The sequence below is a fragment of the Gadus chalcogrammus genome, chromosome 18, assembly GCF_026213295.1.
Source record: "Gadus chalcogrammus isolate NIFS_2021 chromosome 18, NIFS_Gcha_1.0, whole genome shotgun sequence".
In the NCBI taxonomy this organism is placed as follows: Eukaryota; Metazoa; Chordata; class Actinopteri; order Gadiformes; family Gadidae; genus Gadus; species Gadus chalcogrammus.
In genome coordinates this window covers 3,101,152-3,112,442 of record NC_079429.1, presented here as the reverse complement: position 1 = coordinate 3,112,442, position 11,291 = coordinate 3,101,152, and the positions used below count along the sequence as shown (strand labels likewise).

The window sequence follows — 11,291 nt, the reverse complement described above, 5'->3', positions numbered from 1 at the left end:
CCTTAACAGGCCCGCCCCCTCCGTCGCCCCTTCACATCTACGCAGAACCGTCCGGGGTCGCTCCTCTACACCGGCCATCCACCGCATCCAAAGAGCCTGAAGAGCGCTCAGGACTGAAGAGCATCTGTCACATCTCAGCATCTTGGGGTAAGAGAGTTTCCTCTGCTCTCTAAAAGCAGCTTAATGTAATATTATGAGGGGATGTCTGCAAGTCTTCTCCCATCATCTGACTGAGGCTACGGTTAGCTGCCCTGCTAGTGTCTGACCCCGGGCTAACTAGTGTTATTATAGCATTATATACGGGTCATGCACTCGTTGTCTGGGGCGTGTGTTGGGTCGGGTTATAACCTCGTTAATAGGACAAGGTGTGTGCGGCCGATTGAAACAGTGATGCGTATGAATGATGTTCCGTGTCCGCTTTTCTTCAGGGGGACATCATTTGTGATGTACACTTTATTATCCGGGCCAAAAAGTTTAGCGAATAGACCCTGCGAGGCCTGTCAACAAGTGTATTGGAGAATACATTGGTATATGAGTCGCTTCAAAACAGCATATCGATCGAAGATCAATCATACGGTTATACGTTGACGTTAGTGTTTATGATGAGTGACGCAGTTTGCATCTCAGACGAGCTCCCGTCCGGGTCTTAAATTAGCCAGCGGAGGTGTGTCTGCGGGGGGCAGCTCTCAGGCAGCCTATCGCCTTTCAGCACTTGCAGGGTAGTCTGTGCAAACTATGTGCACACTACTCACTTTTTTATCTTGAACGAATAATCGAATGTATTTGAGCCACCAGTAACATGTGGTGGTTTGGTTTTAGTGTATTGGTCGGCTCGTTCATGTGTATTCAAAAGTAGTAATAACAGTGGTTATATTGCCACTGACTGTACAGTGAATAACTGTCAGTTGGTATGTAGGCTACTAGGCTACAATTTTCAAGGTTGAAAATGTTAGAAATGTATAATCTATCTAGAATATCATGTAAGAATGACGGTTGACTGGTATTGGCAAAAGGGGAATTCGTATAAAGTTATACACCATAATTGTTATACCATTGAAATACTTCCAATGACGTCCAGGCAACACTATTTTAAAACAATAGTCTCCTTAATTCCATTGCGTCACAGGGAAAGAAACCCAAACCCACCAGGTGACACACTATCTCGTTGATAAGGCACATCGTCTGCAAGCACAGCTGCTTCTGTGGGACAGAATCAGCTGGAAGCCAGGCCCCAGGCGTCCATTATAACGACCGCGTTTGTTGACGTCGACTCTGGGGCCCTCGATGGCCGTCCTGTCTGGTGCTTTTGTCTACACATAAAAGATAGAGCTTCCCTCAGCATTACCCTGGTAATGCTCTCCCAGCCATTGGCTCCGCTGGAATCGCTCAAACCTTTATTGGTATAATCAGGATTGTGAGTGCGACGGATGAGAGTGTTGTAATGTTGTTATGGAGTGGAGAGTCAGGGCACACAAGAACATGTGGACCTTGACGTGTCAATACGTTGGCCCAGGCCAAGATACTCAATCCTGCATGTCAAGGGATAAGTCAGTCCTGATTATTGTGTGTGGATTGTATCTTATCCATATACTTGCATGCTTTATATCCTGAGATACTTGGTATCGATTTTTGGTGGAACAAATACTCCAAACAAGATTTCTGCAGAACATCACATCTGGTAAATATCTTTTAAGAAGATTATTCCTGTCCTTTTCACAGAAAGTCCGAACATGATAAAGCTGTTCATCAGGAGATGGTGGTTGTTTTGGTCGTTGTTGTTGAAGATACTAAAGACAATCTTCTGAAAAGGAGGTCAATCAATTTGAATATCTACCACCAAAGTCCACATCTCTGTGTATCTTGACTTTTGTCGTTACTTTTAAGATAACGTCCTTAAAATAAACGAGCTGACCTGTAATTAACCGGGTTCCACTGCCATCATTAATAGCCGACAACAAGCACAAAAGGAGGGTCTTTTTAATGTTGTTTCTTGGCAACCACCAAATCACTGTTGTTGGTCTAACCCTAACCCTATACCTAATATAACCTAACTTAACCTTAATCTAAATATCTGCATACATTGAAAGGTGGAGGGCCCTTATGCTGGTTTTAACCTCCGTGTTGTTTACGAAAAACACGGGGAGCATAATAATGAACCATCGTTTATGTTTAAGTGCATCATCAAAGTGCACCAGGATGTGGGATGGTGGCTGTTTTCTTATTTTATTTTATTTAGAATATTCATATTCATTCTTTTGTTCATTTTGACATCCGTCTCTGTCCGGAAAAAAGTATATAAGAAGTAGACATTTCAGACGCTGTAGAAAAACGACGCTTTGTCCCGATAAAAAAACAAATAATAAAATTCATCATATCTCTTTTTAATTATAAAAAAAACAAAAAATCCTAATCCAACGTCTGCTCTCCCCGCCGTCCAACAGAACGTAGCGCCGCCATCGGAATGATCTCCAAGATGAGCTCTGGCCTGGGCCGCGTGGCGCCGCTGCTGGCCCGGGCCCTGCACTCGGGCTCGCGCACCTCCTCCACCGCCGCCAGCAGGCAGGCCCAGCGGACCCTCACCCCCGAGGAGGTCTACGCCCGCGAGGACAAGTACGGCGCCCACAACTACCACCCGCTGCCGGTGGCGCTGGAGAGAGGCGAAGGTACGTCTGTCCCCCCCCAGGGGGTGGGGGTCACCCCACGATACGACTTTTTTGTTTATAACCATATTTGTGATAAGGGAACATTTCATCACATTTAAATATAAACATTTAACTTCACAAACGTGTTTTATCTGCTTCCAACAGAACAATATAAGGTAGCTTGCCTTGTAACCTATTGAAAATAATGTAAACAAAAAATAAAAATCTTTATAAAAAAAAAATTACTTTTTTTTTAAATTTTTTTATATCAAGCATTTATGCCTAATGCTTATCGTCGTAATCGACGTGAGATTTATCGCGATTAATAATCGTAATCGAATTATTGCCCAGCCCTACTGTCAAGCACCATCCGTTATGTTCTTGGTGGTGTTCCCCGGCCCAGGCCTGTACGTGTGGGACGTGGAGGGGAACCGCTACTACGACTTCCTGAGCGCCTACAGCGCGGTCAACCAGGGCCACTGCCACCCCAAGATCATCGCCGCGCTCAACGCGCAGGCCTCCCGCCTCACGCTCACCTCCCGGGCCTTCTACAACGACGTGCTGGGCAGCTACGAGGAGTACATCACCAAGCTGTTCGGCTACCACAAGGTGCTGCCCATGAACACAGGTAAGAGCTCCTAGGAGGCTCCTATAAGGCTCTTATGAGGAGGTCATCACCAAACTGTTTGGCTACCACAAGGTGCTGCCCATGAACACAGGTAAGAGCTCCTAGGAGGCTCCTATAAGGCTCTTATGAGGAGGTCATCACCAAGCTGTTCGGCTACCACAAGGTGCTGCCCATGAACACAGGTAAGAGCTCCTAGGAGGCTCCTATAAGGCTCTTATGAGGAGGTCATCACCAAGCTGTTCGGCTACCACAAGGTGCTGCCCATGAACACAGGTAAGAGCTCCTAGGAGGCTCCTATAAGGCTCTTATGAGGAGGTCATCACCAAACTGTTTGGCTACCACAAGGTGCTGCCCATGAACACAGGTAAGAGCTCCTAGGAGGCTCCTATAAGGCTCTTATGAGGAGTACATCACCAAACTGTTTGGCTACCACAAGGTGCTGCCCATGAACACAGGTAAGAGCTCCTAGGAGGCTCCTATAAGGCTCTTATGAGGAGGTCATCACCAAACTGTTCGGCTACCACAAGGTGCTGCCCATGAACACAGGTAAGGGCTCCTAGGAGGCTCCTATAAGGCTCTTAAGAGGAGGTCATCACCAAACTGTTCGGCTACCACAAGGTGCTGCCCATGAACACAGGTAAGAGCTCCTAGGAGGCTCCTATAAGGCTCTTATGAGGAGGTCATCACCAAACTGTTTGGCTACCACTAAGAGCAACAAAGCGTAGTCTTGTGGTGGACTCTATAGACATAATTCACCATACTGTGTAGAGATGGACCGATATGGTTTTTTCAGGGCCGATACCGATAACGATTATTAGTAGTCAAGGGGGCCGATAACCGATATTTGGAGCCGATATTAATTTACAGAAAAAGGGAAAATATTGCTTGTTCAGCATTCTGAACAAGCTGAAGCTTCCTTAGAGTTTGGTCCTAAGATAGAGGGTCCTAAGATCAAACAAAATGTAAACAAATAAATGGCTCCCTAAAATGTTCCTGAACTGAAACGAAATGTTAATCTTTTACTTATCTTTCTTTTAAGTTCAAACAAAAACAAAAAGTGCAGGGTGTTCTTATGAAGTTAACTGGAAATTTAAATAAATAAATAGTTCCCTAGTTAAACAGTCATTATTGCCAGACAGTTTTCTCTCAGACAAACGGTGCTTTGCTGTGAGTTTCTCATGTGGCTCACACACACACACACACACACACACACACACACACACACACACACACACACACACACACACACACACACACACACACACACACACACACACACACACACACACACACACACACACACACACATCAGCATCCTTGTTTCAAGTGATTAAACTGTTTTAAAAGACTAAATAGCCTACAGCATCTTCCCTTTAATAATCAGTGTTTATCATAGGAACAGACAGCTGCTGCTAACGTATTGGGCCTCACAGTAACGTTAGTAGTCGTGAGTTGTAGAGTTTCGCTACAGTCTGCTGAGCGTCTAGAGCCAGAGAAGGAGAAAGCGGACCGCTGGGCTAACGTTACGCTAAAAGCTAATCAGCCTTCACCTTAAAGCCGGGCTCGAGGGGCTCCGTGGTTACGCAGTTGGATAGACCATTACGCAGTTGTAGAAGTATAACCACCGCTTAACGTGCTTCCCTGCAATAAAACCGGACGGAATTGAGTTTATTAGGTTTGACTCTCTCCCTCACACAGACTTCTACTATCACAGACTATTTCCATATCGATATTATAAGCAACCTTGTTTCGAGTGATTAACGGACTGCGAGCGAGCAGAGCTGCCGCTTATGTTTCGATAACGTTAATGGGCTCACAGTAATGTTACTAGTAGTTGTGAGTTGTAGAAGACTGGGATGTTTATTACAATGCTGATTAGCTGTGACCTGTCGTGGCTCTGCGTGTAACCAGAGCGTGTAACCAATCAGATGGTGCTGTGGGTGGGACAATACTGGAGACAGCGTAGTGACCAGCAGACAGAGAGGCGCGGCTGCATCAGAGCCAAAATAACCCAGTTTTAAATTGATCTCTTATCGGCCATCGGATCAAAAAAATAGGCAGATGCCGATATGCGTCAAAATTACGAATATTGTCGATCCCTAATACTGTGTTATCGACGTGTTTTCGTCCTGCGTTATAGGGACACTGTCTCTTTAAGATCACGTGACTTGTGTGTTGATATGCCGGTCGTTGCTATGTTTGAATTTAACAACCTGCCGTTGCTTGAAACGTCTGCGTCGGCGCGCGCGCGCCTGTGTGTTCGTGCAGGTGTGCGTGTGTGTGTTCGTGCAGGTGTGCGCACTGACCGACTTGAGTAACTTGTGCGACAGGTCTGCTATTATATATATTATATGTACATCCCCAACGTGTTTGGCTACCACTAGTTACTCCCCATTAACACAGGGAAGAGTCCCTAAGGCTCCTACGAGGCTCCTACGAGGAGTACATCACCAGCATGTTCGGCTACTGCAAGGTGCTACCCATGACCACAGTTCTCGTTTTTTGCATCTTATTATTTTTCTTGTTTCTCCTCATAAAGGGGTTGAGGGTGGAGAGACTGCCTGCAAGCTGGCCCGCAAATGGGCTTACACGGTGAAGGGCGTCCCCAAGAACCAGGCCAAAATCATCTTCGCTGGTAAGTGGGGGGGAAAATAGACATCAGCTACACCGTAGTGGTTATTATTTTTAATGTAATTTCGTATCATGAATCATGTCTTTGAGTGGTTAAGAATAACGTGATTACAAATAAAAATGTATTATTTGTAAAATAACTATAATTATAATCACTATGGAATCCAGTCTATTGTGAGCTACACCAGGTATTATTTCAGTCCTGTGGTATTCAGCCGTCCATTTTCAATCTTTTCCACCTTTTCCTCCAACCAGAGGGAAACTTCTGGGGAAGAACCATGGCGGCCATCTCCAGCTCCACCGACCCCAGCAGCTACGAAGGCTTCGGGCCCTTCATGCCCGGCTTCGAGCTCATACCGTACAACGACATTCCCTCTCTAGAGGTACATTCCTTCACAGCTGCCTTGCCCTTTTTTGGGGAATGTCTGGCCCAACAGATCATGTGATGCGAGATCCTCTTAAGATTAGGATCGCCCTCTATAATTGATCTTAAGCTGTTGCTGCCTTGCTGCCAGCACATCTCACACCATTGTCATGGAGGACACGCCTTTGACTAGCTGGTTCACCCTCTCTCTGTTCTGCCTCCACCAGAAGGCTCTCCAGGACCCCAACGTGGCGGCCTTCATGGTGGAGCCCATCCAGGGGGAGGCTGGGGTGGTGGTGCCCGACCAGGGCTACCTCACCAAAGTCAGGGAGCTCTGCACCCAGAACAACGTGAGTGGCTCCTGTTCACCGGCCCCTCGCCGGAGGTCCTAAAGCACCCCGGCAGCAGTGAACCGTCTAATGGAGGGGGTGTTGGTGGTGCACTTTCTGCACCACTTTCAATGCACTTTAATATTTATATACCATTTTTATTTTTTTAATGACCGTTTTTATAGCATCACCTCATTAAGGGATGTCTGTTTTTAAATTACTTATTATCTATTATTTATTCAGGTTCCAGTAATCTGCACAATGAATGACAGAGTGGTGACCCCTTTCTAATTTCACTGCATGTAAAATGTTATTTTTGCAAACATGTGACCGATAAAACTTTGAATTGAATTGTTAAGAGGAGGATTTCAAAGAGCCAAGAGCCTGTGCACAATACGTGTGTTTCGTAATCTCCCATGAAAAAGAATCGTCATTCTGTCTTGTGTACACACGGGGCGGTTATTATCGTGAGCGTGTCGGTGTGCAAACGATTGATCTGACCTGGTGTCCGCCCTCTTCGGACCCGCTGAGGGGACGCAGGTTCTGTGGATCGCTGACGAGGTCCAGACCGGGCTGGCGCGGACGGGCAGGCGGCTGGCGGTAGACCACGAGGGGGTGCGCCCCGACATCGTCATCCTGGGAAAGGCTCTGTCCGGAGGGGTCTACCCGGTAGGTGACCGCCCCTACCCCGGCCTGCCTCTCCAGGGAACGCCGCTGCTTTCCTTCGAGCTAGCCAGTTAGCTGGGTTGGTTTGTAACGGGACAGACACAAGACACGTTAGACTAGCGGTCTCGTGTGTTTTTGACCCAGCTTACACTGATGTGCAATACCCCCCCCACCCCGGGATGGGTTTTCAGAACCACAACCCTAGCACTAAATAATAACAGTTTAACACACACAACAATTTTGTCCAAAGCAACTTACATCCATTGATGCATTCACACTTTGACGGCGGAGTCACCCATGCAAGGCGACAGCCAGCTCGTCGGGAGCAGTCAGGGTGAGGTGCCTCGCTCAGGGACACCTCGACACTCAGCTAGGAGGAGCCGGGAATCGAACTAGCGACCTTCCTGTTACAAGTCAACCCGCTCTATCTCCCGAGCCACTGCCGACAATCGCCCTTAAAGAGAAAAGGAGATGACAGTACATGGAGAGAGTGTGTGCTGTGGTGTTACGGTGTGACGGTCCAGGTGTGACAGCGGGCGTGTCACCCCCGGGTGCTGCAGATCTCGGCGGTGCTGTGTGACGACGAGGTGATGCTGACCATCCAGCCCGGAGAGCACGGCTCCACGTACGGCGGGAACCCGCTGGCGTGCCAGGTCGCCATGGCGGCGCTGGAGGTCAGTGCTGCTGTTTTAGACTGTATACATCCATAACATGCATACATACATATAAACATTACATACAGACGTATTTACGATTGCGACTCTACACTTCTGCTACTTGTTTATACTTTTTACATATTTCTTTTTTTCATAATCCCGATTATTTTGGTCAATATTGAAATCAAGATTAGTCAAACGATTATTTTTGAGTTTGAAAACATGGTGTATTTATTCAGCATCTCTCTCCCTTTTTTGTAACTGAGAACTTTGAAATTTCGCCTTAAAAAAATACACAAAATTGTCAAATAGAAAATTTTCCAATCTAAAAAATTAGACAGATATGTATCCAGCTATTCTGCCCTTTCTATAAAACATTAAAAAAGAAATATCGAAAAACTTTATTATGTTAATTTTGTGATCGTTTGACGCTAAAATCGAAATCGCGGTCACATTTTTTTGAATCGGCAAGCCCTACTGTGCCCAGCTCCCAAAGGGTTTATTAATTATAAACACCTTATAATAATTATATATTATATATTTGAAAGATTTATATTAAAAGCTGTATGCAATTATTTCATACGCATTAAGTGAGGTAATGAGCATGTAATAATTGGAAAAAATAAAGTCAAAATTCCAAATGATTTTTCGGACAAATACAGAAATTGAAATTCCGTTTATCTCAGCCTGAACATCTCTCTCCCCCCCCCCCCCCCCCCCGGCTCCAACAGGTGATGGAGGAGGAGCGCTTGGCGGAGAACGCCGAGTGGATGGGCCGGCTCCTGCGCTCGGAGCTGAGGAAGCTGCCCAGCGAAGTGGTGACCAGCGTCAGGGGGAAGGGCCTGCTCAACGCCATCGTCATCAAGGAGACTAAAGGTACGTTCACACCCAGAGAACAACGGCACCGCGCAAATACCTACAAAGTCGAGACGAGAACAGAGGAGAGTCCGAGGCGTGAATGGATGAACGGCGCGGCGTTAACACTTAACCACGGATCGAGCGTGGTTCTAATCGTGAGTTGAAATATTCAGACTTTTCCGTGAATTCCGCGTGATGCTTTGTCGTGACAAACGACAGTCCCGGGTACTTCCACAACGAACGAAAGACTCGTAGTGGTGGTTATCTCGCCATGGTGGCGCATGAATTGGTGGAAAGAAACGGTGTTTACAAGAGAACCCCTCCTATTGCAATATTCTTCAAAACAATCGCACAAGTGTTTTGAAGTTGCCCCGATCAAATGTATGTAATCGGGTAGAATATTTGCTTCGCTTTTGGTGTGAACACACGGTGAAGGTACAGGCTCGTGACTGACCCACCCTAGGGTGTCGGTATCAGAGAAGAAGGCCAACCCCAAGTTAGGATACCGAGAATCACGAGCAAGCGTCTAGGTATTAATAGCGGCAGGTTATAGCAGAGAATAATCTGCCTGACCTCAGAGGACCAAACTGTCCTTCAAATAAACAATGAAATAATTTTTAAACAATACAGTAAAGGAGTTAAGAATATTCTGATTCTGTTTCTTTCACTCGTGATCAGTGTTTGCCACAACGCCGTTTAAAAGAACGGCGTTAGGTAACGCCGTTACCGTTATTGTACGTTAAATGCGGTGCGTTACTATGAATTGATTGAATTGAACTGCGTAATCTGAACGCACCCCTGGCTCCACACACAAACTGCTCGGGAGGAGACCGTGTGGGTTAACAACGAGATAAGCGATTATGATTGACTAAGGCAGAGTCATGTTACATGGTAGCCAATCTGATCCAGTGTTTTTACACACAAGCCTTGACACGCTCGCCAGACAAACACACGCACACACCAAACTGATTAGATTAAGCAGCAGAAATGGCGAGTCCGGAGCAATCCGATGAAAAGTTGGCATTTTCTGTATTATTCGGCAGATGTTCCACAGCCTTTGCAACCAAGCAAATTAAAATTCAGTTGGAAGTATATCAGGGCCTTGAATGGGCAGTTCAACCATTTCAAAAATCCAAATCCAAAATCCAAATTCTTTGACATATAGCAACATTTTTTTTTGCAGTAACGCAAATAGTTACTCTCCCTGCCATCTAGTTACTTTTATTATAGAGTAATTCAGTTACTAACTCAGTTACTTTTTGGAACAAGTAGCGAGTTACTATAACTAATTACTTTTTTAAAGTAACGTTCCCAACACTGCTTGTGATAAGTCATTTATTTTGTACATCCTATAAATTACTTTTTAGTCATTAAAATCAGTAGGCAGATATGTTTGGTCTGTATTTCTAATTTATTTTTTCGAACACATTTGCTCAAATGAGAAGTAAAGCCGAGGTTCGCGATTTGTCATTTCCCGCCCCAGATTACGACGCCTGGCAGGTGTGTCTGCGTCTCCGGGACAACGGGCTCCTGGCCAAACCCACCCACGGTGACATCATCCGCCTGGCCCCGCCCCTCATCATCAAGGAGCACGAAGTGTTGGAGTGCGTCGAAATCATCCGCAAGACCATCTTGTCCTTCTAGAGCGGCTCTTCAGAGGATGAGAGGGGGGTCTGGACTGCAGACGCAGGGACAGAACGGGGCTTCTCAGACTGCGAGTGGATGCATTGGACTTTTGAAACCTTGAAGCGCTTTGTATGTGTTTGGAGTAGGGCGGCGAATCGACAGAACTGCATCAATTAATCAATGCAGTTTGCTCAATCCTGTACTTATCGTTTAGGCGGGAACATGTGATGTCTGTCCTGCTGAACGTTCCCTGGGAACCTGATCCTTGTTGGTAGGAGGTGTTCTCCTGTTTGTGTTCTGGCTTTAGATGGCGGTGGCGAGGGATTTGGGAGGGTTGTAAATCAGGAATGAGGAGTTCAGTGTTGGTTCTCTGTGTCCATTATGACCTGCGGTAGGAAGGAGGGAAACTAACGGTATTTAAACATTTCTTGTTGAATGTGATTCATACTTAATATTTTAATATTGGTTCCTGACCGTTCCTTGAATAAAAATATTGTTTAACTGGCGACGGTGGCTGTTTAATTCACACACACACACACACACACTGCTTCTGTTAACGATCGTGAACACTAGATGGCGCTATGCACTTAAAGATTTCGATTCAACGTGCGTCGGCACAAATATTGCGCCTGTAACGGTAAATTGATTACATTTTCATTATACTATTTCAAATTCGGCATGTCATATTGTTAAAACATTGATAAATCAGCACTCACTGATTAAACACTGGATTCGAAAGTGAATAATTGTACACAACCAAAACGTACAAGGACAAATCCTTTATATATTTGAGTGCCTCCAAAATAGAGACCTTGATTTGAGACGCTTGACATTTCCGAGGAGCGGCTGCTATGCGGAGGCTGATCTGGGATCGTGCGGTCGTGTCTGGCT

At 45.8% G+C, this 11,291-nt stretch overlaps 1 protein-coding gene across 3 annotated transcripts; it reads left to right on the top strand.

Moving 5' to 3' along the window:
* Nucleotides 1-23: 23 nt before the first annotated feature.
* oat (ornithine aminotransferase) lies at nucleotides 24-10,925 on the top strand. 3 transcript variants are annotated; one of them, XM_056577827.1, is made up of 10 exons: nucleotides 24-147; nucleotides 2,442-2,663; nucleotides 3,046-3,270; nucleotides 5,810-5,905; nucleotides 6,157-6,284; nucleotides 6,493-6,615; nucleotides 7,135-7,263; nucleotides 7,821-7,934; nucleotides 8,648-8,792; nucleotides 10,258-10,925. In XM_056577827.1, the coding sequence occupies exons 2-10, from the start codon at nucleotides 2,462-2,464 to the stop codon at nucleotides 10,416-10,418; spliced, it is 1,323 nt and encodes a 440-aa protein (XP_056433802.1). In that variant the 5' UTR covers nucleotides 24-147; nucleotides 2,442-2,461; the 3' UTR covers nucleotides 10,419-10,925. The 3 variants fall into 3 exon arrangements, with proteins under 3 accessions (XP_056433802.1, XP_056433805.1, XP_056433804.1); XM_056577830.1 differs by lacking the exons at nucleotides 24-147; nucleotides 2,442-2,663; nucleotides 3,046-3,270 and adding an exon at nucleotides 3,470-3,543; XM_056577829.1 differs by lacking the exons at nucleotides 24-147; nucleotides 2,442-2,663; nucleotides 3,046-3,270 and adding an exon at nucleotides 3,844-3,907.
* The last annotated feature ends 366 nt before the right edge of the window (nucleotides 10,926-11,291 follow it).

Bases quoted from the DNA above. Each gene is read 5' to 3' on its own strand.
- oat (XM_056577827.1), top strand. From the start codon at position 2,462: ATGATCTCCAAGATGAGCTCTGGCCTGGGCCGCGTGGCGCCGCTGCTG. The intron at 6,285-6,492 runs GTACATTCCTTC...TGCCTCCACCAG, and splicing joins ACGACATTCCCTCTCTAGAG to AAGGCTCTCCAGGACCCCAA. The intron at 7,264-7,820 runs GTAGGTGACCGC...CGGGTGCTGCAG, and splicing joins TGTCCGGAGGGGTCTACCCG to ATCTCGGCGGTGCTGTGTGA.